The sequence below is a fragment of the Falco cherrug genome, chromosome 5 (genome assembly GCF_023634085.1).
Source record: "Falco cherrug isolate bFalChe1 chromosome 5, bFalChe1.pri, whole genome shotgun sequence".
NCBI lineage: Eukaryota > Metazoa > Chordata > Aves > Falconiformes > Falconidae > Falco > Falco cherrug.
In genome coordinates this window covers 11,493,244-11,520,913 of record NC_073701.1, presented here as the reverse complement: position 1 = coordinate 11,520,913, position 27,670 = coordinate 11,493,244, and the positions used below count along the sequence as shown (strand labels likewise).

General features: G+C 38.3%; 1 protein-coding gene across 5 annotated transcripts in view; it reads left to right on the top strand.

The window, feature by feature from the left end:
* Positions 1–27,670, top strand: part of CCDC91 (coiled-coil domain containing 91) — a 149,878-nt gene that overhangs the window by 49,787 nt on the left and 72,421 nt on the right. For all 5 annotated transcript variants that reach the window (XM_055712245.1, XM_055712247.1, XM_027815048.2 and 2 more), the window contains exon 7: positions 23,865–23,942. In XM_055712245.1, the coding sequence (XP_055568220.1) occupies positions 23,865–23,942 (78 nt within the window). The remainder of the gene's footprint in view (positions 1–23,864; positions 23,943–27,670) is intronic.

Sequence of the window (27,670 nt, the reverse complement as noted above, 5' to 3'; positions counted from 1 at the left end):
CATCCAGCTGGAATTTGTATCCGGGCTCAGAGATATAAATATGAGCTTCTCTAATAAAGTGTCTCTGGTTGCACCACAACTGGAGTCCGTGCCTTTATACGCTACAAATGGTGCCCAACGTGGAGCTTGAGTAGGAGGCTCACGGAGCCCAAACCGGTGGCTAGCCCAACTGACCCAGGATCCACAGAAAATTTTGTGCACCCATCACCTACAAAAAAGGTGAGCAGTCAGGAACAATGAGAGGGAAGTTATCCCGAGATCAACAGCGCAGCCTGGACGTATTGCGACGGCTGCTTTCAGCTCAGCAATGAGCTGTGACAGGTCCGCAGCTAGTGACTCTGTTTGAACGGATCCGTGACGTGGTGCCAGACTTTCCACCTGATGGCACTTTGCAAATTCCTGCCTAGCAAGCAGTCGGCAGATGATTGTATGATGCTGCTGCTGCGGAGGACTCTGTGGCAGGAATGCATTTAGCAACTGGGTGACAAATTCTGACTACTCTTTGCCAAGTGTCAACTAATTCTACTAACAGTGCTAAACCAGGGGAGGCTGTAAATTGCACTGACAGCGTGACTCTTCTCAACACACCGTCAACGACGGAGATTCTGTCCATACCTCCTCTCCCCCCAAAGCTCCTGTCACCAGTTGCAGTGACCCTCACAACACAGGACCGAGTGCAGGAACAGGACAACTCGGACAATGATTCATTGACATCGAGAAACTTTTTGTTTCAGGTCCTATAGATCCAGAAAAGGAACCAGACCTTTTTCCTCACGCGCACACACACACATGATGACTTGACTGTGTTTTTGGGGAGGGTAAAAGGGGGTCCGGGGGATCAGTGGCGGGAATGCAAGTGGGAAGCGCTTGAGAGGGGATTTAGGAGTCGCTATGGCATCTCCAGTGTTGTATCAGCCAAATTAGCCTCCAGAGTGGCAGCCTGTGCAATATGAGGCCGTTGAAGAGTTCAAAAAAAAAGCAGTGTGGGAAGGGAGGTTTCATAGTACATTCACTATGTCCCTTCTTGAAGTGATGGCAGAGCCTTAAACACTCGCACCACATGATTGGAAGTCATTGCTTTGCATGGTATGAACTCCAACGCAGTACATGATGTGGTTATCTGATTTTCGTGAGCTATGTGTAGTGGCCTCGATTGACGTGCTTCTAACTTGCTTAGTAAATCAGGCTGCTAGCTTGCTAAAGAAAGTAATACTACAAACGCTACTCTTTCTGGCTTTATTAGCAGATGTTGATTCTGTCCGTCACGCGTCGCTACAGAACCGAGCTGCTGTTGATTTTTTTATTGTTAGCAGAGGGACATGAGCGTGAAGACTTTGATGGGATGTATTGCATGAGTGACCACTCTGAATCAACTCACAGAAGCATACAAAACTTAAAAGCCTTAAACAAAGATGTGCAGCAGAGCCAGGGGTGGTATGCCTGTGGTCTCTTCTCATGGCTGGGAAACTTTGGGCCGTGGATCAAAAGTATTACAGGATTTATTGTAATTGCCATAACTGCCTTATTGATGTTTGCCTTATGTCTCCCATGTCTTTTTTCCTGTATTCAGCGTTTAGTTGACCTTAACATAAATTGAGTCATGGTCACCCAGCTACACAAAACCTTTGCCTTGTCGCAATTAACAAACAAAAAAGAGGGAGATGTGGGAGAGGATAGAGAATGTCTAGAGAGGTGTATGAAGAGGAGTATGGAAAATATCTGACCATTACTGATGGGAGATAAGAGAGAGGAGGATAGAGAGGGTCTGAAGAGAGAGATACGAGAGGAGGATAGAGAATGTCTGATCTGGTAGGAGGTGAGAGAACAGCTGGGTATTGTGAAGGAGAGTAAGAAAGATAAACATGGTTATCTAGTAGCAAAAAGGTGTCTGCATGCTTGTAGTGATATATAGCTATGTAACTCCATGGATGGTTTCTGCCCTGAGCCTGGTTGTACATCCAGCTGGAATTTGTATCCGGGCTCAGATATATAAATATGAGCTTCTCTGTACAATAAAGTGTCTCTGGTTGCACCACAACTGGAGTCCGTGCCTTCATATGCCACAAGTGTTTGCCCCTCAAGGGTTCATACTAGGACCAATACTATTTATTATCTTCATTAATGAGATAGTGTGATTGAGTGCACCCTCAGAAAGTTTGCAGTGGACACCAAGATGTGTGGTGTAGTCAATACACTAGTGGACTACTTGTCCACCATTGCCCACAGGTGGTATTCTGCAAAACTACTTTCCTGCCATTTGACCCTCTGTGTACTGGTGCATGGGGTTATTCCTGCCCAGGAGCAGGACTTAGCTTGGTTAAACTCTAGCCTGTCAAGGAGCCACTGAGTGACAGGGTGATCCGGGTGTATCACCAGTTCCTCCCAGCAAACTTGCTGAGGGTGCATTCTGCCCTGTCATTGAGGTCATTAAAGAAAAAGTTAGACAGTACTGACCCCAGTATCAATGCATGGGGTACTCCACTTGTCACCAGGTGGACCTTCTGCCACTGATCATAACCCTCTGTTCACAGGCATTCACCAGGTTTGAAGTCCACCTCACTGTCCGCTTATCTAACCCATGCTTTTGTGAGCTTTTTCTGTAAGGATGTTGTGGGAGACAGTGTCAAAAGCCTTGCTAAAGTAGAGATACCATACCACCACTTACCATAGAAGGCTATTGAGTTGGTTAACCAAGATTTTCCTTTCATAAATCCATGCTGACTACACCTTCTTGTATTCATGTGTCCAGAAACAGTTTCCCGGATCAGTTGCTCCATCATCTTCCTGGGGATTGAGGTGAGGCTGATGGGTCCATAGTTCCCCTCCCCAGATCCTCTTTCCTGCCCTTGTTTAGGACAGGCGTGATATTTACATTTTTCCAGTCTTTAGGAACCTCTCCTGATCACCATGATCTTTTGAAGATAATTGGAAGATTGAGAGTGGCCTCACAATGACATCAGCCAACTCCCTCAGCACTTGCAGCTGCATCCTATTAAGGCAGCATTAACTTGTTTAAGTCCACTTTGTTTTGGTGTTCCCTAACTTGATCATCTTTTGCTGAGGATTTAAGTCTTTTCTGCAGACTTTCCCTTGGGTCTTGGCAGGGAGGCTGGAATTCCTGAAGGCCAGTCTTACCAACAAAAACTGAGGCAAAGAAGGGATTTTTTGTGTCCTTTGTCACCAGGGTCCCTGCCCCACTCAGCAACGGTTTTGTGTTTTCTGCAGTCTTCCTTCAGTGGTTAACACCCTTGTGGAGTCCTTTCTGTCCTTTTCATGTCCCTAGCCAGATTCAAAACCGGGTGGACTTTGGTTTTCCTAACCCCATCCCTACACAATTGGAAAGCAGCTCTGTGTTCCTACTGGGTCACCTGCTTCTTCTTCCACATCCTGTACATTTCCTTTCTATGCCAGAGTTTAGTGAGGAGCTTCTTGTTATCCATGCTGGCCTCCTGCTGCTTTTGCTCGATTTCCTGCTTGTCACAATGGACCATTCTTGAGCTTGGAGGATATAATCCTTGAATAGCCACCAGCTGTCTTGGAGCCTTCTTTCTATAGTTGTATCCCATGGGATTCTTCCAAACAGTTCCCCAAAGAAACCAAAGTCATCGTTCTCTACTGAAGTCCAGTTTGTGATCCTGTTTTTTGCCCTGCTCCTTCTCTGAACTCCCCCATCTCATGGTCACTGCAGCCAAGGCACATCTTCACATCCCCAGACAGTCCTTCCATGTTTTTAAGTATTTGGTCCGACAGTGCCTTGGCGATTACTTCTCAGTCACCTTTGTTGGGAAGTTGTTATCAATGTGGCCCAGGAATCTCCTGGATTGCTCTGTTGTCCCTCCAGAAAATACAGGGGATGCATAATGTCCCTTATGAGGACCCGGACCTGTGAACGTGAGGCTTCTTCCTCTTGTCCTGTTGTCTGAAAAAGGTCTTGTCTACATCATCTTCCTGTAGACCATCTGGTCTGTAGCAGGCACGTCCAGCAGTGTCTGCTATTCTCATCTGCCTGCTAGCCCTGACCCGTAAGTCCATCACTGATCGTGTACCCCAAATGAGAGCTCCATGGATTCCAACTCCTCTCTCACATAAAAGGCAACACCCTGTAATCGCCTTCCTGGTCTTTCCTTCCAGTAGAATGCATTTATGATTCTGGAAAAGGTGTTCTGGAGGAGATTGGAAACAGGTCTTGAAGGTAGTGCTTTTTGTGGCTGCAGTACCAGAAAATGTATGTTTTCTTACAAAACTAATATATGACTTATATCGTGTTAAATACCATCTTCTAAGAAAATATTTAGGTTGGTTTTAGGTGCAGACATTGAGGAGACAGAATGCTAATAATGAAAAATAGGTGTGAAAAAAAGTTACCTACTGTACCTGCAACCAAATTTATAAATGAGATTCCAGGAAATTTCACAGGTCACAGCAGGGTTTAAAATTATGGAACACTGAAAATGGGGGATTTCAGAAAAGGCACTTTCACAGATAGTAATGCATCCTTTTGCTCAACTGTTAAAAGTATTTATGGATATGGCAACAATCCCTTGCCCATCTCTTTCTCAAGTGTGTGCCAGATACCTCACGTTTATTTCTTCACCTTTTAAAATTTTTTTAGTGTTACTCTATGTAGTGTTCTTTCAGACATTCATTTTTATTCAAAGTCTCTATTTTATTAATAATTTCAGAGCTGTTTGTCTTTTGGCCTGTTTCCTCCCCTCCCCCCAGTTTTGATGTCTTCTTTCCTCTACATTATTTTTCCACAGTATAAGGAAAAATAGCTTCTTTTTTTTTTTCTGTTAGGAAAAGATTCTGCTCCCTTTTTTTTATGTTTTCATCTTAAACTTAATTTTTTCGGTCTTGTTTCAGAATGATTAATTGGAACAGTGGATATAATATTAAGCATGCAAGTTTTGTTTTAAAAATATGGTCTGTTCAAATATACCTCTTATTACATTTTTGTACATTATTAACAGCTTGGAATGCGTAACTTGCCTTGTACTTTAGTATACAGTTACAGTCATATAGCTTGCTTAGCATTTATTCTTTTACAGTTATGTGCCTCCTTTGGTTCTCTAATTTTAAAGATATGCAAGAAATTGTGCTTAGAAAACTTTCATTTTTCTAGTGTGTAAGTATGTGGAAGTTAACATATTTTTTTGGAACCAAGATTCCTGTCCTGACTGCTTTCTAACTGGCCTGACCTGTTTTGTGCCAGTGTATCCTAGATTTATTTGAATGCATTGACTAATTTATGTTTAGTGTGTCACAGGTCCATTGTAGCTACTGTACATCTCCATTTGTGCATTCATGGTGAATGTGTTCAGGATGATTATTTTTTTTTTCCATTTAATATGGAAATTCTATTTGAGACAGTTGTGAAATGACCAAATATATTTAACACTGATAAATTGGAGTTCATTACCACCAAGCTTGTGCCATCAAGATTTTCACTGGATCTAGCTTTTGTAGAAATACTATCTTGTTGGATTATTGGGGCGGATAATAGAAATGTGCAAAATGTACTCAAAATTAAGAAACCTGTGAACTTGAATAACTGTACTGTTAAGGCAATGCTTCTAAGTCAGTTATCTGTTACTTGGCATGCAGTTTCTTAAAAAAAATTGGGGAACAGTGCCAAAGCAACTCCATGTCTGTGGATCCACTTGAGTCCTGTTTGTCTTCAATGTAAGGCATCTGAGACAGTGTAATTATTGTGAGTACTTGACCATTCTCACTATCAAAATACTAAGTCTTAGCCAATATTAGTCAAAATTAGACAATAGTTTTAGCAGCATTTTTGTATTTCATGTTTATATACTTGGGAGAAATAAGATGTACAGCAAATATTAGTATGATATTTTGGGAACGGTTTTGAAGAATTGCTCCTTCATTGCCCTTTAACTGCTAAATCATCTTCTTTGGTTCATAGTTCATTAATAAACTACGAATGACTGCAGAATATAGTTTACTACCTGCTGAAAATTTTATTGCCTAATTAACCTATTACTTAAACACCTTTAAATTTACTTCTTCAATCTGTGTTAAATTTCATTTGTATATAGTACACACTTGATGCTGGAACAGTTTGATCAGTTGAAATATATAATTTGTCAAGTATTAAACAACTTTATTTCTATAAAGTATTCTAATTTATTAATTCATACACTGGAGGTTAATACATAACTAAGAAAAACTCATGACTTACATGTCAAAGTCAAATTTATTCATGCATTCTCTGTTTACTTGAAAACTTCGTTATTAATTATGCCTTTAAGATTTAGGTTTTTTTTACTTGAGTAAACTGCCAAAATTTTAAAATGTAGGCAAAATGCGTAGCACCTTAATTTCAACAAATAAGTAGTGTAGTAAACTGCTACAAAGGTGTGTAACAGCTCATTTCTATAGAGCTCCTGATATTGGGAAAGCAGTTAGAGTGGTAAAAGATTAGTCATTGAAATAATCACAATAGAATATAAATGTAGCAACTTAATATCATCAAGGTTTTAAGACCACCATCTGATTATGAGAAACTTTAAAAGGTAAAATAATGATTGGGCGGTAGAGGAGATAGAGGAAGGTAAAAGTCAGCTCTAATTATATACCAGCATAACATATATACCATACAATTGCCGTTCTATTTTTTTTTCTTCAAATAAAAATGATTTGTTTATAAGGTTAAAGCAGTTTTAAAGTGTATATTCTTAACTGATTATTTTTGGTACTGCTTGTAGATAACTAGTGAACAATAATTACTTTTAATTACCTCCCTGTCATTGTTCTTAAAAAAAACAAAAAAATAAAAATACCTGAAGAAACAACAACAACAAAAAAAACCCACCCCATGTTGTGTTGCTGAGACTTGTAGAATTTTTTTCCTCATTAAAGGCTTAAAGGCTCCAGAGCTGCATGTGACATTTAAAATAATCATGTGCTTAAACTACTGAGAACTCTTTTATACTTTTCTTGGCTAAAGTTTTATCATTTAAAGAAAAATGATGCTAATGAAAACTAGAACATCTGTTCTTAAACCTGAAAGATGTTGAGATAAAACAGTCTTCCCTAATCCTATGCAGTTCCCTAAAAATAGACCTATTACTCAAATGTATTGCTAAACAGACAGTATTTTGGTTTTGGATATGCATTGCAAATTTAAGCATCCTCAGGCAAATAATTGTTTAGGATGATCAATGTTAATTTCCAGAAATAAATGCAAATCTGATTAATGCTTAAAAAATAATCCAAGATACAATGATAAAGGACTGAGCATTTTTTAATTTCTTCATCTATTATAATATTTATTTCTATAATAAGAATAATTTCAGCTAGTAATTCTGCACTTAATGTAGTTCCTTTTTATGTAGGGAAAACGATCCAAGCTCCTGTGCTAGGTTTTCAAAGGGCTGAGGGTGTAGTCTGAGTTTTGAGATAAGTATATGGAAAGGAGCAAGTGTGTCGCTGAAATGCAAATTTCAATTAGTCTTCTAGGTAAAGACTTTGGAATAAGGCTAGGAAACTTCAGAGAGGCTAAGAAGGAAAATTGTAGTTTGAGCTCATAAGCAAGAAATAAGGAAAAGTATTCTGGATCTCCCTTGTATTCAAACTGTATAATTGGAAAGAATTTTTATGAGCGAAGAGCATTTCTGTTAGTAATAAAGGAGAAAAGGAAATGCCCATTTCCATCTTTGTGAACTAAACCGTGGTTTCCGCCAGCTTTTCAGTTTGTTGCCTGCTTTTGTGGCACCAGTATTTTTGGGTTTAAAACAAAATGTTTCAAAAAAACCCCAAACCCAAAAACCATACCCCAAACCCCTCCAAACCCAGAAGCAACAAACTCTTTGTGCTATTTAGCGACTACTACTTAGAACTCTAAGAAGATGTTTGTTATTACAGTTCTACGATAATGTAAATTTTGCAATTACTTATTTTGTAAGTAAACAGAGACTTGATGCTTGTGTCCATTAAGGAATATTTAGTCTTATGCTTTTTATTTTTATATAGCAGTTGCAATTTTCATTGATGGTTTTAATAGTGAGTTGTGCTAAATGCTTCAGCTTGAACTCAAGAAAATCTACTAGATCATGATAAGTTAGCTGCTTCTAGGGAGACTGTGCTCTCCTTCCTTCCTTGAGTCTTCCAGTGTTTATCAGGTATTTTTCAATATTATGATTTCCATTGAATTGGCTTCATCTGGGAACTTCCCCCTTGTGAGCAGAGACAAATCTAATTTTGGTCACCAGGGGAGAACAATTCCAGGGTTTCATATGGAGTGTGATCGTATCTCTGCCACCTGGGAATTCCATGACCTGCACGGAATCCCCTGATGACCAGCCAGAACACAGCTGTGTCCAGCTGGAGAGGTGAGAGGTGCTTCCGTGTACGGGACTTGGACCTATTGCTTATTTAGCCATGTATCACTTCACCACATTCAGTGTTACTGTTTTAAACTAGATTTAGTAGGTCTTAGATCTTGTATACTGTTATTTACTAAGAATATAGTGACAGTTTTAACTGAGGAAACTTATTCTGGCCTTTTTGGTATTCATTCAAAGATGCAGTGGACATCTGGCATGCAGGGGGAAAGAGGGTGTTGTAGGTATCCTGCAACAGAGACTACAAGAGTAGTCTGAAGATATCTCCTATTTTGCATTATATTTTCATGAGATAGTTCTCGCATGGATGAGGGTCTAGTGGCACTTTTCCCCCATCTTACATTGAGGTTGTCTGTTTTGCACGTTTTTGAGAACTGAATATTTATTAAATAAAAGTAGCAGCTCTTTGAGACATGCTGCAATTCCTATGACAGTATTTAATAAACTTGCAATGTATTCCTATTCAGTCGCCACCAATTAAGTTATCTTGTCATGTACTAATCACTGCCATAGCTGATGAATCTTCCATTGCACAATAGAAACCCAATAATATTTTTCTGAGGAAGAAACAACTTTTTTATTCATTTTTTGATATTTTGGATTTTTAATCTCTGCTGCACTACTTTAGGTTTTTCAATGTGGCCTTTTAAATACCTTTACATATGCTTAATAAATCTGCACTCATCCAGTTGAGAAAGGCTGTATTCCAGCAGGATTTGCTTTCATTTTTTGAGAAGACCTTTAGCCAAGAGCCTGTAAGCAATATTTGTGCCCCTGTGAAGAGGGGAGCTGCTTACAACAAGAATATGTCTTAATCCTGATTTTTTGCATCTGGATTAGCCAATTTGTGGGAGGTCTGACATAGTGTAAAATACCAAAAAGTTTCAAAAAAAGTTAAAATACAGCTAAAGCTTTCTGTCAAATTCAGTCCTAATGCCACAGCCTTTTAAAATCTTTACATTTTAATTTATTTTATACAATAAAGCAAGCATGAGCTTCTTTCTGCATCCTTGCCAGCTGGCTTGTAGAAAGGAACTGAGGGATGCTTGAAAGGGGCGGTGTATGTATGGTCTTAGTTTGTAGAGTTGGATGAAGTGATATTTGTGTCCAAGTTAGAATCCCTTCACTTCTCGCTCTGACTTTTCAGCAACAGGAGGCTTCTTGCTGTTATTATTTTGTCCTACTCTTGATGTTTTGGGAGGAAAACTGTGATCTCTGTTTCCCCCTTCCCCCCCATCTATGTGGGTTTGGGTGGGTTTTTTGGTGGAGTTTTTGTTTTTAAACTGCAGCATATTGAATAGATTAAAGAACAGAGCTATGGAGAGAGTTACTGTTGTCCAAAGAAAAAATTTCAAAGATGAGAACCATGGTTTTACTGTTGTTGGAGGGAAGGATGGTGGTGTGGGTGGGAAGAGTGTATTCAAGAAACAATATAATGACAAAATGAAAAAGATCTAGAGAATGAATGAGTGTTAGATACAGTAATGGAAAAGTCAGTCACTGCCTCAAAGGTATGCATGTGCAAGTCTTGGACAGGAGTGCAGTTCTCAAACTGAGACAATGGGAAAATTAAAAACTCTAAGAAGACAAAAATTAAATTTTATCCATGTTAATTCTGTTCTTGTCACTTAATCTCTATTCCTTCTTTGGGCAGGAGAGAGGTTGCTAGGCAAGTTTTGGGTTTTTTTTTCCCCCAATTCTTTTCCTGTTGCAGACTTCCTATAGTGGGAATGTTCTTTGCGTATTCACATACAGCTTCAACTGAAGTGAATGAAAGTTTCAGCTGAAAGCCAGATTTGACTTAAATATTTTTTTTCTTCTATTGTTCCCAATGTCATGTTTTATCCCTCGATTAATACTCTGCTCGTTTGCTTTTAAAAAGATTGACTTCTTGCAAAAGAAATGGTATTTTTCCCAAAGAATCTTTCTTACAATTTCTTTTTAAAGCTTTGATATCATCAAAATTGAGAACTAAACGGAGTGTGTAAAATAAATAAAACAGCCACTTCACTGTCAAGATTCTTGAGGTTTATTCCTCTCCTTTGAAAAGTAGAATATATTGTCTATTTTTGTTGTTTTCACTATAGATTATAGAAGTTTTGAATATTTATCTGTATGAATCCATTTGCCTTTTGTGGTCAATTTCTACAGTAGTAACATTTAAAAAAATGGATTAGATGACATAGTTTGATGATAAGTAATTTTAAAAAACTACCAGGTCTATGTGTTTTTCAATTTGCAATTAAATTTAAAGAAAGAAAAACCACAAACCCAAAACCAATTAAAACCCAGCATAGCTTTTAGTTACCTATAAGTAACTTAAGGTGGTATCAATCATTGCTGACTTTTCCAGAATGTTACATCTGATGTGTTTTAGCTTAAATAAAAAAAAAAAAAAAAAAATTACTGATTTTTGGTGATTTAAGTGAATTCTTTGATTAGAGGAAAAAATAGATTAAGTATATAATCTTTTTAATAGATTAATTAGATTTTCTACCCACCCCAACCCCAGAAATGTAACTTTTCTCCCCTGGAGTAAGTAGTTTTGTTTTTAGTTCAATGATATCAGTGTTTCACAGTAAGTGAAATAGAGAAATAAAGAAATGCGTGGAACAGTTCTCACATAGGAATGCTCTTCAAATGTCTAGGTCTGTATCTAGGCCCTGAACTATGGGGGTTTCTGGTAGAAGGGAGTGTTGGTGGGTTTTTGTTTGTTTGTTTTTCACAGGTACCCTGCAACTGGAATCACATTGATGACAGGCAACTAGAGGTTGGCATCATCTTTGCTAATCAAGCTGAGTTCTTAAACACAGACTTAGGAACTAAATACTGTCATCTCTTTTTGTCCATCTTGTGTGTTGCTTGCAAAGGGAAGCAAGACTTATTCCTTCTCTTCACATATGAGTTTAACATCTATTTAAGAAGTGTGGGTTTAGTCACCTGAGACGTGGGAGGTGGTAAAAGAAATAACTAAAACCACATTCCCGCTCATCAAGCAACACAAAAATTAAATCGATTTTTAGGGGCCCATGTCAAATGTGCATATGCAAACACATGCATTCTGGGAAGCAAGCAGGAGGAGCTAGAGCTCCATGTGATGAGGCTGAACTATGATACTGCTGAAATAACTGCAGTGTGTGTGGCTGGATCTCTAGTGTGGATGATGGATATGAACTCATTAGAAAGGCAGGGAAGAAGAGCAGGTGAGGCTGTCATGAAAACAAGCAGCTTCATACCCCAGAGTTCAGGAGAGCTGTCTGGTTTAATTAGGTGGTGGGAGATCTGGCTGTCACTATGGGAGAGTTCTGTATTGACTCAGAGACTGAGGAATGTCTGATTATTGGGGGGAAAAAAAAAAGAAGGTTGAGGTATGGATCGGGGTGTGCTAGCCTTTTGGTCCTTGGAAAAATCATGGCTCGGGTGCTCTTGACAGCCATTTCTGGGCACATGTAGAAGGTGATTGGAGATAGCCAACATGGATTTACCAAAACGTAAATTATACCTGACCAACCTGATTGCCTTCTGTGATGAAACACCTAGACTGTGGATGAGAGGAATGCAATGGAAATTGTGTATCTTGACCAACCTGGAGAAGAGAAGGCTTAGGGGGAACCTAGTAGCAGATGTCCAATACCTACAAGGTTGTCAGAAAAATGGAGCTAGGCAGGCTCTGCAGAGATGCATAGCAGGAGGACAAGTGGAAATGATGATAAATTGAAACATGGGAAGTTGCAACTTGATATAAGAAAAAAAAAATTGTGATGAAGATAAACATTGGGATGTTTTACCCAGCGATGTTGTGAAACCTCCATCCTCAGAGGCTTTGAAGGTCTGACTGGACGAGAATCTGGACTATCTGGTCTGAATTCTGTGTTGATCTCGCTCTCAGTAGGAGGTTCAACTAGATGACCTCCAGAGGTCCCTTCCAACCTGAATGATTGTGTGATTTTTGTGATTTAATACTGTGGTCATAAACTGAGAAAAATAAATAGCCCACTCCCAGTCAGTAAAGTCATAACTCAAATCCAGGGAATACTCCCCAGGCTGAATTGTTTGGAATATTTTACTCTGATCTGGCCTACCTCATTGCCAGCAAAAAGACATTAGCAATTAAAGGCAGGGCCAGGAATGCCTGAACCAAAAATCTTATTAATGCAGTATTTGAAATGTTAAACTAATCAGAATATCAGTTACTGTAAACTTAAATCACTGTTTTATGAAATATAACGGGTTTGGTGCTTTTAAATACATCTGCCTTGTGACAATAGGAACTTGTACCATACAACACATCTATGTTCTGTGTGAGGTTTCACAGTAAGCAAATCCAGAATGTGGAACTGCATGACTGGTTCCCTGACATACACAATAAGAAGCGAGGAGGACTTATAAAATCTGTGTATCTGTGATTTGGGTACCTTTTTCTGGTCTGTGGAAGGTGCTTCCTTCCAGATGTAATTTTTCTGAGGTTAGGTAACAAATCTTTTCCTTCAGCGACCACAGTAGTACTATAGTCTCTTCAAATAATGGAGAAGTAAGTTCTTCTGCTTTCTTGATTTACTTTTTTATTGTGCCTGGTGAAGGTGTAATTTGTGTTTCTTTGAATTTTTTTTCTTCCCCCTATGTGCTAGATTATTTATGAATTTGCCAGAGATGTAAAACAAATGACCAGCAACTTAATGTAGAAGCTTACAATTTGATAGCAGTTCTCTGGATGCAAGGAAAACGGTGGTGTAAGTTGCAGATGCAGTTTGCATTCTGGGTTGTGCAATATGGTCTAACTGACAAGTGTGCAGTTTTTATTTCATAAACCTTATTTCTCTTAAACAACAAGGTCAAGAGAAGCTTGTCTTGCAAACCTGCAGATGAGAAAGTCTATGTAGGGCTTTTCTGTTTTCTTCAGTACCTGTTTTTCCTGGCATTTGTATTATCTGAAACACCTTGATCTGATGCTCAGGTTCCCAAGCCGTTCTTCATTTTGTCTTCTGATATAAATTCTTGTCACCTAGTAAAACAGATACAACAGCTTGATGAAAAGATATTTACTTGTGTCTCCGGTTGTCCTGCAAGTTCTGTCATTTTTGTTCAACTTGTACATCATACCCTTTATCCGTTGTCTTCAGGAAACAAACAGAGAAGCTTTTGTAGCCCTGAATAAATATGGCAACCGCTTTGTGCTGGAGCTGCTTTGCTTGTACTTTGATGGGAAAATAGCTGTTGATCAGCTGGTTTCCAGACAGTCCATCTGCTTTGGAATGTTTTTAGTATTCCAAAATGTATTTACAAATCAGAAAACTAGTTAAGATTGGAAGAAGAGGCAAGTATATCACCATCGTTTGCTTTCTGAGCTTTGTATCAAGAGGCAGCCAAAGAAAATTGTTCACATACTGAAAATGAAAAGAAGATTTAGATATAAAAATGTACCTTTTTCTGTTGAGTTTTGTAGTAAATAGGATTGTTTACATTATACTTCAATTTATTTTCTATACTAGAAATAAGGAAGGAAGAAACAATTTGTTTTTTTATTACATTGCAGAAATTTCAAAGATATCTTAATCTTAGTCTTTACATACAATGATTGTTACTTTATACCTTCTGGAATTAAATCTTAAGAAGTTTTTATTCATGCTTAAGTGGAATTTCTGCCTGCATGCTTTTGAAGCTATTGGACTGACAGTCAAGTGTCTTTGTAGTCATCTTGGGTTTTTAAACATACTTGAAAAGACTACAAGCTCTCCTCTAGAATGTTCTATGAACGTCATTATGTCTTATGAATAGTACAACTATGAAAATTCAATATGCATTGTTTCAATTAGTTATTTCTAAAATGTATGTTGATAACCTTTGAGAAGTAAACAAAGCTGCAGATGGAAATGTTAACAATTTTTGGCACAGAAAGTATCTTTAGATCAATTATAGTTTTGTTAATATAAATGGTGGTTTTGCTTACTAGGTCACGGTGAGTTTTGAAGTTTTTGTATGTTTGAAACAAGGAATAAAAAGTTGTATCCAGAATAAATTTTGGAAAATAGTATATGTGCTGTAGTGAACTGTAGATAATGGATCCTTTGGAAGAGTTCACATGTGATAGGTCTATAAATATGCAGCACTCCACTCTGCTTTGCTTTGTAATACAACAGCAAGTTCTTTTTAGTACTTTCTGTGGAAAAGTTTTGAGGAAAAACAAGTAACCTTTTGGTTAATACCTAGTAGATTAGGGCTTGGTAAGTATGACTGTGGTTCATGGAATGTCTGAGGTTGGAAGGGTTCTCTGGAGGTCACTTACTCCAACCCCCCTGCTCAGGCAGGGATACCTAAAGCCAGTTGCCCAGGACCGTGTCCAGACAGCTTTTGGATATCTCCAGGAAGGGAGACTCCACCACCTCTCTGGGCAGCCTGTACCAGTGCTTGATCACCCTCACCACAAAAAAGCACTTCCTGGTGTTCAGATAGAGCCTCCTGTGTTTCAGTTTGTGCCCATTGCCTCTTGTCCTGTCATTTGCTCTGCAGAAGAGAGCCTGGCTTTGATCTCTTTGCACCCTCCATTCAGCTGTTTATATACATTGGTAAGATCTCCCTGAGCCTTCTCCTCTAGGTTAAACAGTCCCAACTTTCTCTTACTCCTCCTGTGAAAGATACTCCAGTCCCACCATCCTTTTGATCCTTTGGACTTTCTTCAGTACCTCCGTGTGGGTTTTTTTGTACTGGGGAGCCCAGAGGTTGACACAATACTCCAGGTGTGGCCTCTCCAGTGCTGAGCAGGGGGGAAGGATCCCCTTCCTTGACCTGGGGCAACAGCGGCGCCTAATGCAGCTCAGGATACAGTTGGCCGCCTTTGTGGCAAAGGCACATTCCTGGGTCACGTTCAGCTTCTTGTCCACTGGGACCCCTCAGGTTCTTTTCTGCCAAGCTGCTTCCAAGCTGGGTGGCCCCTTCGCATGTACTGGTGCATGGGGTTTTTCCTCCCCAGCTGCAGGACTTTGCATTTCCTCTGTTGAACTTCATGAGGTTCCTGCCAGGCTGTTTCTCCAGCCTGGCGAGTCTCTCCAAATGGCAGCCTGACTGTCTTGGCATATTGGTCACTATTCCTAGTTTTGTGTCATCTGCGAACCTGCTGAGGGTACACTCTGCCCCATCATGTAGATTGTTAATGAGGGTCTTAAACAGGATCAGACCCAGCATTTGCCTCTGGGTTACACTGCTAGTTTCTGGCCTCCAGCTATAGACTTAGGCTTCTGATTGCCACACTTCTGGGCCTGGCAGTTTTCAATCCATCTCACTTTTTGCTTATCCAGCCCATACTTCAACAGCTTCTCTATGAGGATCTTGCAGGAGAGAGTGTCAAAGGCTTTACTGGAGTTCAGCTAGAAAATGTCCGCTGCTTTTGCCTCTTCTTCCAAGTCAGTCATGGCACAATAGAATGTAATAAAGTTGGTCAAGCATGACCTCCCCTTGGTGAAGCCATGCTGACTACTTCTGGTACTTCCCTGCCTTCTGGTGCCTTGAGATGGTTTCCAGGATTATCTGCTCCATCACTGTCATGGCTTAACCCCAGCTGGCAATGAAGCACCACCCAGCTGCATACTCACTCCCCCCTGGTGGGATGGGGGAGAGAATCAGAAGGGAAAAAACTTGTGGGTTGACATAAAGCCAATATAATAAGTAAAGCAAAAGTTACCCACCAGCAGGCAGGTGTTCAGGCATCTCCAGGAAAGCAGGGCTCCATCATACATAATGGTTACTTGGGAAGACAAAGACCTTAAGTCTGAACGTCCCACCTCTTCCTCCTCCTTCCCCCGGCTTTATATGCTGAGCATGATGCCATATGGTGTGGAATATCCCTTTGGCCAGTTGGGCTCAGCTGTCCCAGCTGGGTCCCCTCCCAGCTCCCTGTGCCCCCCCCAGCCTGCTCGCTGCTGGGGTGGGGTGAGCAGCAGAAAAGCCCTCGGCTCTGTGCAAGCACTGCTCAGCAGGAACTAAACCATCCCTCTGTTAGCAACACTGTTTTCAGCACAAATCCAGAACATAGTCCCATACTAGCTGCTATGAAGGAAGTGAACTCTACCCCAGACAAAACCAGCACAATCACTTTCCCAGGTACTGAGGTGAGGTTTACCAGCCTGTAGTTCCTTGGTTTTTTTTTTTCCTGCCCTTTTGAAGACAGGAGTGATATTTTTTTACCTCTCCCAGTCACCATGATCAGTCTAAGAGTATCGAGAGGGGCCTTGCAATGACATCTTGCACTTATGGGTGCATCCTGTCAGGCCTCACGCACTTAATTGTGCCCAGTTTGCCTAAGTGTTTGCTGACATGATCCTCTTGCAATATGTCATCCTCACTCCAGACTTTCCCCTGGTCTTTAGGATTCCTGATTCTTGCATTCAGGACCACAACCTTTTCCGTGTCCTCTGTGAGCACCATCTCCTTCAGCAGTGAGCACACGTTTTCCCTAGCCTTCCTTTTGTCATCTCTAGTTATAGAAACCCCCTTCTTGTTGTCTTTGACATCCCTTGCCAGATTCAATTTCAGCTGGGCATTTGCTTTCCTTACCTCATTCATGCATGCTCGGACAATGTCTCTGTAGTCCTCCCCAGGTTACATGTCCTTGCTTCAAAGGTGTGTATGCTCCTTGTTTGGGTTTGAGTTTGGGTTTTGCCAGGAGCTCCTTATTCATCCATGCAGGCCTCCTGGCAGTTTTGTTTGGCTTCCTACTCGTTGGGTTAGTCTAATCTTCTGCAGTCTTTTTTTGTCTCTTTGCAGTCTGCAGGTCAGTTTCCTATCTAAAGAAAGAAGGAAAACTCTTCTTGTGTAGTTTATTCATACATATTTATATATAGCACTATAGTACATATGGTAGAGTAATACATAAATACTAATTTTTTAATATATGTAGTATATAAAATTGTGTCGGGTATTGTAACTTGCTTCAGTATCAATAGCTATGGATGACAGCTGGCAACACTTTCCAAGTTAATATTTTGTTCTTTATGAACAATGGTGGAATTTAATTTAATGTGAAGACTGATGCTTTTGAGATAAAAGACATGAGAATGTCCTAATGAAGGTAAGAATTCCTTTCATGCTTACTGTGTTGTTTAATGGAAGTGTTCTCTTCTTTCAGCTTCCCTGGAATTGTTCTCCTGTTTGTCTGTCTTCTTTGTCTTGCTATTACGTCCCATCATTCAGAGTACGTGGGGAAGTAGGAAAGCATCAGTGGCATAAGATGCCCTGGCACAGTGTAGCTCCATCCCAAGGAAGTATCTATATAATGGTTTAGAAAATGGCTGAGTCAAGCGTACTGTGCTTTTTACTGTATTATACAGTTTTGATAGCAAAATATATATTAATACTAAAACCCCTCAGTATTAATTAACAGATTGTTCTGCACAAGCATTAGCTCTTGTTTTTCTTGTTTAATGTCCTCCTCAGTAGAGAGTCTCTGTATTTACATCCTGTAGAATAAATAGCAGATATAAACTATAGTTGCTCTTCACAAAATATTAATGGCTTAAATGTGACAGGGTAGAGATCCATGCTTATGGAGTTATATGCTGCAAATACTTGGAGAGTTTAGTTACATGTGGTATGGGAACTAGAATTATGTTTCAGTTTTGGGCATGTACAGCTCTTCCATACTATTTCCTTTACATAGTTTTTCACATTCAATCAGTCATAATGTCTCCCAGCAGACGGGTCCATTCGCACTCACTTCACTCTGGCTCAGCTCAGTTCTAACTCAGCAGGAAATGTTCTCACCACTATATTAGGAAGTTGCTCATGTAAGTTCTCACTTCATTATTCACTTAAAGTCTTCTGTTGTTGGATACTCCAGGTAGCAATGATATTTAATAATAATAAAATAAATGACGGTATCTCCTTGTTTCCTGTAGTGAGCTCAAGGTTGTGCATACTGCATATTCTATTGGTTATATAGGGAAATCTGATTTTTTTCATTCCTTCTATAAAAATGTTTGTCCTTATCTTTGGGTTCTCAACTGTATCTTTCACTAGAATGTTGGTGATATGACAAAAGTGAAAATACTTGGTTTGCTATAGACCTGGAGGCAGTCCTATGTCTTAGTTCTGGAGAGCTCATTATTCTTATTTCACATGAACAGAAATAGCAACCAATCTGTATTTTATATACAATAGCACACTCTAGTGTGTATGTTAATTAGCCATTATAGACTGATTCTCATCGTGCTAACTCATTTTTCCAGTCATTTTTTTCTGTTGTAGTCAGTAATATTTCTTTCTCCGTACTTGGGTGAATTGGAGCAAATGTATACCATCAAATGAGAAGTTACCGGTTCCGTAACAGAATTATTGTGATACTAAATGTTTTTTGGTTTTTTTTTTTAAATGATGCTTTAAAGAAAAAAGAGCTGATAATTTTTGTGGAGAGGAAACTCTTGATGTAATGGAGGAATTGAGTCCATTTTGAAGAGTCTTCTAATGATGTAATTGTATGCAGCAAAACTGTGTAAGATGGTTTTGAAGAGTCTTCTAACCTGGTTGCCTGCAGGGAACTACAGTTTGCCTTTTTGCATTAGTACAGAAATGAGGAGGTAAGAGAGTACATCACTTGCTAAGATGTTGGCTCGGACTTGCAGCTAATTCTGAAGATACAACAGCCTTACAGTAGATAGGTTGTCAGCATCAAATCAGATAACTATTTTTCATGTTATGTATAGTAACATAAGACTCTCAACAGCTGTTACAAAAACATTTGTACAGTTAAAACGTGGGTGCTTTAGTTAGTTAACTTACCATTTTATTGGCGCATTTTTCCTGACTTTTTTTAAACGGGGTTTATGAATTACATTGTAAAATGTAAAAAGTACATAATACCAGTTGAACTCAAAGTAAAGGATTTTATTTTATGGAGCTTATTTGATAATTTGTTTACATGGGTGAAAATTTAGGATCTTTTCCTGAATTGATTTTATTTTTTCTATCATTTTTTCTGCATATGAATGTGATCTCATAGTGCTTCTTTGCAGTATTGGCTTTTGCTTTATTTGTGTGTTACTACTCTGATATTTTTTAATGTTATAAATGGTGATTATTGATAACCTAATAAAAAAAGAGTAAGAAATTAAATTTCTTTTGCTCTGATCACAAGAGAATAGTCAGTGGGGGGGGGGGAAACAACCATGGAGTAAATGTCATAAATTCAATAGGCACGATATTTTTTTTCAGTTATTTCAGTAACTTTGGTGTTTTTTTGGTGTTAGTTACACCCACTATAGAAGTGGGATTGTGAAATTGCTGTGGTGTTTACTGTTGTGGGCTGATTTTTATCAAAAGATGTTTTGATATGTAGCCATTTGCTTCCTTTTCAGGTGGCTGTGTTTGGTGACCCTAATTTTCAGTTTCAAGTCTCTTTTTTTTTTTTGATGCTGTTTTCCATATGTATTAGGAGCACTACACAAAATATTTTTTCTGAGCATCCGTTTTTGATAATGAGAACTGCGGTTGCTTTGAATTAGATGAGAAGAAAGTGAGATTGAGAGTATCTTTTTCTTCATTTTTTGTATATGCTTTCACTTATTGCTGTTACAATATGTGTGATATGCAGGCGTCCTAGAATGGAAGGTTAGTAGGGAGTCTGTGGGTGACATACATTTTTCCCCACCACTTCAAGACAGTCTGCCTCTTTGAAAGTTAGCGGAAAAATGTATCAACTTTTTTTTAATCAAGGGTAATTAAATATAACAAAATAAGTTTCAGGTCTTTACTCTCTCTTCTTCCTCCATCAGAAGGATTCTCTCACTGTGGATCTTACATAGTACTGCAAGAAGTGTTACCCTTATGGTTCCCAGTGTGCATGAACACATGCCCTTGCTTTCTGTTCAAATGCTGTGTCATCAAAGAACCCTGTTTAAACTGTTTATGCTAACAATGGTTCAGTGAGACTGAAATTATTTAGGAAGCAATTCAGCTAAAAGATCTAAAAGAACTGCAAATGCAGTTGGCAGGCAGTGACAAGCAGCTAGATGGCGGGTGGTCAGTAAACTTTCCCGCTGCCACAGTCGCTTCAGAAGGCTTTTCTGCCCAGTGTGTCCTTGGGAACCCCACCTCTCAGAAGCTTACGAGGCATTTGGATCCATCTGCCTCTACAGAGTAGTTTGATTCACAGGGGTCTAACGGAAGAAAAGGGGAGTTACTTGGGTTTTAGTTTGGAAGACAACTTTCAAAGTTCAATCCTGTTCTCTTGTCCTTATCATCCAAGTTTTATTTGATATATTTCTGAAGGCACATACATTTGGTAGTGTTAAAGCATGTATTCTTATGAATAAATTGTTCACAATTACATGTTTCCTCATGTAAGAGTCACAAAACAGGAAAAAATGAAACATGGTGAACCCCGAGTTGCCTTTTACTTTCACGCTGTGTTCACAAAGAATGCTTCATGCTCTCTGGAATGACTGTCAAGATTTTGATGACAAAAATCCTCTGTCTTCCAAGTTTACGTTTAATCTCTGTCAGCATTCTGGTGTGAGATTCTCTCCATCACAATGCACAAGGAGAGGCAGTGAAGGTCCTCTGAAGATGATTTTACTTAAATTTCAAACTTCTCAACTCATGTTTGCTTCCTTTCTTAAAAGCATTTATTAAATAAAGGAAGGGAACAGCAACTTTCTTTAAAAACCACTCTGAAGTCATGCAAACCATGCAGGGGGATTCTACAAGAGCTGGAAAACACAATATTCTCTCTTTTGTAGTATATCGGAATATTACATTTTAATTTCAGGTCTATACCATTCAAAATCTTTCATAGAGCTTCCCTTTTTTTTTCTTACAAGCAGAGTCATAATTCTGAGGGTAGTTATGTCCCTTCATTAAACTCATTTTCATATGGAAAGTACACATTTTATTGAAGATTTGTGAAGAACTAACATGACTGTTGTTCATCAAATGAGTATGCTACTGTTCTTGGAATGTTTCTGTTGTGCTCATAGATCAAACTTCCGGAGTTTCATGATTTGGCTGTCTTCATTGTTAGACAGTAAATCAATGCCTACACTTACAAAATGTGTTCCTCGAAGTGACTTTGGGTCTTCTTATTGGATATACAAGGACTAAGCACACATTCCTTTGAGTGATATAAGCTTTTGAAACACTATTTTACAGTTTCAGAAGAAAAGGCCAGCCATCCTCAAAAGAATTGAAATGCACCCTTACAAGTTAAAAGAAATAAACTTTAAGGCCTGCTGTCTTTGCTGAAAAATATTGCAAATAGAGAAAAAGGAAGTGTAGTGTTCATCAGATTAGATGAAACCCTTGCTTTGAGGGAGCGTTGCAAAGTGACCTTAAACTTTTCATCTGTGTGCTTGTGGCCTTTCATTTCCTCTTCTACCTCTGTTCTTGAAATTGCTAGACCTGAACCAAGCAAAACTGATGCCTTACTATTAGTTCTTTACTAATGACTTTTTCATACTTTAGGAGTTATTTTAAGGAAGTATGTACTCTGAAATGTAGTGGATGGAATGAATCTTCATGTTGGGAGTTATACTTTGGTGTTGATGCTTCAGCTTGTGTTACCAGTTCACATTTAGTACATGACTTAGAACAAGTCACTAACTGAAAAAACTGAGAGGCTTATTGTAAGAGGACAAACTGCGTTGTTGTGGGTTTTTTTTGCTTTGTGTCTTGATTTGCATGGTAATGCTAGTGAGAGGCGTTGTACTTAGTAGAATGAAATATGCTGCTTGCTCGGTCAACACGCTTCATCCATGATGTCTCACTCTTACGTTCAAGGTGATTCTGACAGATCTTAGATGGGAATCTTACTTTTAACTTTCCTCAACATGGAATACATTCTCTTCGGTTTTGGTTTTGTTTTGGGTTGTTTTCAGCTAGCATAATTAATGACCATTAGCTTACTCTTTCTTTTCATATTTGTCAATCCAAGGTAAGTTACTATAGTAATTACATGTTTCTCTCTCTCTCTCTCTCACACACACAGACCCCTGCCATTTTTGCTTTTCACAGGGAAGATATTTGTTAAGCATTTGTGAAGTTTTGGAGTTAAGCACTGGATCACATTTTTCTTCCTTATATCAATTCTGTAATTTTATACTGCAAAAATATTTCTAGCTCAGTTTTGGGCGTTTTGTTTTTAAACATCTATAACATCAGACTTGAACTACTTTGTGGTGTCAATGACACCTATCTATCACAATGTGATTAAACTGATGTGCCCAGATGTTGTGCATTGTTATCTGACGTAGTAGTTTATTTACACATCCAGATATTTCCATCTTCAATTCTTCTGCTTCATATCAGTTGTTCTTGCACGCCTTCACAACACCCCCAGTTCTATTCAAGAGAATCTGAATGTCTCATTATTTTTGGGCCAATGATAAGTTTTTATAGCTATAATTTCAAACTTTTTGCTAAGGTGGTCCTTTCAGCTTCTAATCAAATACAGAGTTACAGACCAATTAATTTTAATGGTGTTATATCGCCTTTCATAATAAAATTGAACATGCTTTGTTAGATGCTAGGTTTTCCTTATTTCAAACATACAGATCTTAGAAAACATATAATTTTATTAATTAATCTCAACTTGAATTACATCCAAAAAAATTAGTTAATATGTAGTGTAAGTTTTGCATGGTCTTGCCCTGTAATCACTGCAAGGTAATATTTGTGATGAATGCTTCTCTGCTCTCTGCACTGGTTTCCCCAGGTGATTTAAAGCACCTGTGACCTGCTGCACTAGCTTATTTAAGAACAGATCCCTGAAGCAAAGAAGGAGGGAGGAGGGAAAGTTTTTAATACTTACCAATTTCTGATTTGGAAAAGTGGTGCTGCTCACTGATAGGCATGAAATGCTGATGAGAATTTAATGAGGTGTTCACATTGCAGACTAAGATAGCAAACCACAGGCAACCATTTTTATGTAAAGGCAAAAATATTAGAATGTTCCTGTCCATTTTACTTCCACATGATACAGTGAATAAAATAAAAACTGAACAGTACAGCTTTGTTTGAAAAACATATTCAGGATGTTCTTATGAGGAACACTTTCCTGGGAAACTTAAGAATTAAGGAAAGATAAAAAAGGAGCTATGTAATGAGTAGGAGAAGAGTGTGCTTTTCTGAGGAAGCTGAATCTGATACTCATCCATCTCAACATTTTTATTAATACAGGCAGTAAATAACTTTTACTAAAAGAGTGGTTTGGAAGTCCTGCCACCCACAGGTATACCAAGAAACCAGAAAAATCAGAGCATCAAAGAAAAACTTAAAAAAAATTGGAGAACCATTGAGAAATATCTGGGGACTAATAAAATAAAGAAATAAAAATATGTTTAATAGTAGGACTAACTTGGCTTGTCAGGTATTATATATATGCTCAATATAAGATGTGTGCATTTCTTCATAAAAGTTACTCAAAATGAAGAAAATAATTGGTCTTTACTCCCCTAATTAAAATAGTTATGTTGAGTGCCTATGTTATATATAAACTTTCCACATGTTTTTGTACAGGACAAGCATAAGCAGGAGTTAGAAGACATGAGGAAAGCTGGACATGAAGCCTTGAGTATTATTGTTGAAGAATTCAAGGTAAATGAGTTGCCAAGATAACACAATTTCTAAATTATATTGTTGTAATAGTATATAATAAGTGCACTACAGGCAGCCTTTTTGGTACTGATTGTGCTGGTTGCTCAATGTCTTTCACTTTAAGTCTGTCTTTTCTCTTGCTTCCAATTTAGACTGTTTAGCCTGAAATTTTGCATGGCATGTTTTCTCATTTTGCACTTTGGGAAACTTAAGATAAAGTTAAAACGTGAACAAAAAAAAATGCTCAGTTAATTGTGGTAAACTTTTGGTTTGAGTTTGCTGCAGAAAAGCAGCATCACAGAGCAATTCAGCAGGTTTTTATTTCCACAGCACTAAGTGAAGAAGTTAAATATGAAATAAGGTTGAATCTCTAATTCTTCTCTCATGTTGTTCCTAGTTCCTCCCAGCTGATAAGATGAAAGTACTGGATCTTGCCATGGAGGATAAATCTGTGTCTTTTGTACTGTTATGGAAACTTTCTAGTAAGAAATGCACAGACAAAACCTGAACCACGTTAGAAGAAGGAGTAGGTAAAGCTAAGAATACTAATTAGACTTAAGGAGGTAAAGAAGATCTGGCAGGGAAAAAAACAACCCTGATAATGGGAAATGGAAAAGAAGACTATTTTTGAAAATGAGAAGGGGGATATAAGACCTGGCAGGCAACTGTGAGCTGGGAACACAAATTTGACAGCGTGGTTATTGAAGGGGAAATTCAAACTGTAACTGTTCAACAATGGTAATTCATGCCCAAGGAATGATCTGGCATAGAGGGCAGGAAGACCCAACTGCAGAATGATTTAAACTTGCTGGAAGCAGGATTGCCAGAGACAGCGGGAGTGAGGTTTCCCTTGGTAATGAGATACGAAATGTCACAGCATCGTCTTGTTAGCAGTCCATCCTAAAATGTGAGTGCTCAGTCAACAGAGCTCGCACTGGGGGATGAACTGAACACAAGGCTAAGGTGCCCCATGCCAGTGCTTACATGATTGATGCTGGTGCAAATGTGTATAAGGAATTGTCTCATATCTTTGCAGACTCCTTGTAGAGCTGCTTATGGAGGTAGGACTGTCCAATCCATTGTTCATTAGATCTTTTTACACTTAAGCACAAATTTGCCTCAAGGGATGTAATGAAATTTTTCCAATGTTATTAGGGTTGGAATGGAACTGACAAGGTAAGAAGAATAGGATTGAAGTCGGGTCTTGGGATTCAGGTAATAAGCTGAAAGCCTGAGTCTAAGACCTGCTGGTTAAGAAGCCTGCAATACTTTGTGGGTGAACGTAGGCAGGTTGGTTGGTTTGGTTTTAGGAAATACCTGAAACTTACTTGTGATGTATGCTTCTTTCTGGTGGTCTCAGGATCTGCAGCTCAAAGAGAACTGTCTGTGCCAGATTCCAAGTCTGCTGCAAAATTTGGGATCTTAATATTGTGCAAAATTGGGGTTTTAGTTAGATTCTGTGGGGCTCGTAGACTGTTCCTTATATGTAAGGCAGGCTACTAAATTCCAGGTCTGAGAAAGCACCACTCTGGAGGAGACCTGATGATGCTTTTAGGACCCTCTGCTTGAAGGCAGCCCATGTCATAGGCTGCAAAAAAGTATAAAGTAATTCTAGTCATCGTACATGTTTGCAACGATTCATAATAAGAAAGTATTTTAATAATTTTGCTAATAACTGTTAGTAGTATTCTAGCTAATATCAAAATTGGACTCCCTGTAGAAATAAGTCTGTCTCATCAATACAACTTACACTAATTTAAAGGGAACCTATCCAGAAAAAAGTTTCCATTCCTGAGAAAAGCTCAGCATGGCCACTGGTGATGTCCCATTTCTCCATACCTCCTTCATTTCACTTCTGGAGGAGAATTACTGTTTCTTTTCCCTTACTGCTTTGAGAACCACTTTGCAATAGAAGTTCTCAAATGGGAATTTTCTTTGGACTGTCTCACTTTGGATGGGCCACTGAACATAACGTATATCAGTACTTTTCATTTCTGTTTTGTGCCAGATGCATATAAACTAGCTTGCTGTTTCTGTGTGAACTTATATTTTGAAAAACCTGGCGAGCTATTGGTAATTGCTGTACTTATGTTTCCTTCTTTGTATTTCTGAAAATATAAACAAACTGTGAAATGCAACAATTTTATAGTATGGAGCGAAAAATTTAAATATTTTCTAGATACAATTTTTTCACCATTTTAATGCCTTTATGTGAGCTAAAGGAGAATTTTGCATGGATGATGTTGTCCCTTTTAAGGAATAATTTTTTCAGGTATCGTTGGGTAAAAGAATATACTCGTGCCACATTGATTTTTGGAAAATATTTTATGAGTCTACAGCAGCTGGGAAGATCTGATATGCCATCTAGAAAAGAAGATCTGTGTTTATCAGTTTATATGATTTGGCACAGAAGATTAGGGATTTAATTGAATACTAATACTGTGATTCTAATTAATATTTATATTTAGCATATTATTTCTCATCAGATGTTTATAGTCAAGTTATATAAAGGCATTCTTTAATATCAGGGAACTATGGCATGAACATACTTCCCACAAGCTTACCTGTTGCCTCATGTGGTTAGTTGGCATATTTTTGTCAATGAGATCACAGTACTCTGAGGAGAATTGACATCAGATGTACCAGCCTCCAAATAAAATACTGTAGCCAACCTTCTATGCAAACAAGCAGTGTGTTATTTTTCAGGGTAGCAGGAAAACTGGAAAAAAAAAAAAAAAAGGTTACTAGGTTTTAAAAAAAATATCTTATTTTGGTTTTTTATAGCTTAAATACCTTTCTAATAACCCTTTACTGTGTACTTAAACAAAAAGTTATAACAGTGAATCAACAGAGTTCAGTGAAGGCAAAAACTGTTCTGTAGTTTCGTTTGAAAAAATAATCTCATAGATTCTTGTAAAACATTAATTCATGGTTAATATTTCAATATGGAACAGGGTTAAATTTTTTTTTTCTTAAGTAAATGAATCAGATGTGGTTTTGTAATTATAAAAGTAGTATTTTACATTTTGGGGACTTCTTAACTACTCATACCTTTAGGAATTTTATACCTGTCAGACATGTTGGCAGTTAGTAGTCAGATAAACAAATGAGGAGTCCTACATATAGCATTTTTTTAAGAATGTAAAGTAAATCTGATTAGTCCTTTTAGTGAAATACAGAATTGTGAAATTCACTGACTCTTTTAATTCACTTATGATTGGCCATGTTAATTTTGTGCTGAAATATATCTTCTTTAGGATTTAAATTGTTACACTAATGCTTATCATTTATATGCAGAAATTATTTCCATTTTCAGTGGATGTTGTAAGTACTATCTAATTAATCCTCAAATTACCTTGAGTGTGGAGATTCACTTAAACGTCTACTGAGTTGTTTAAAAGGCATAGGAAGGAAAATCTTTCTTACAATGAAATTGTCCTGTTTTGCATTCCTTGGGCTTTAATAAAACAAAGTGATGCAGATTATTCCAATCAAGTGCTTGCTTGTGACCCAAATTAGGTTTTGTTGCAGTTATGACTGTTGGAATTGTGACTAATCCTATATGGTGCCAGCCGATCATAATTATGGAATGCCACTCCAAGCACAGTTGTAGCATCAGTGAATGTCATGCACAACATTTGTGTGTGTGTGTGTTTTAAGGATAGCTATGTAAAAATATGAACCGTTCATCATTAGTCCCAGAAAATAATCCCCATAATCCCTCAAGA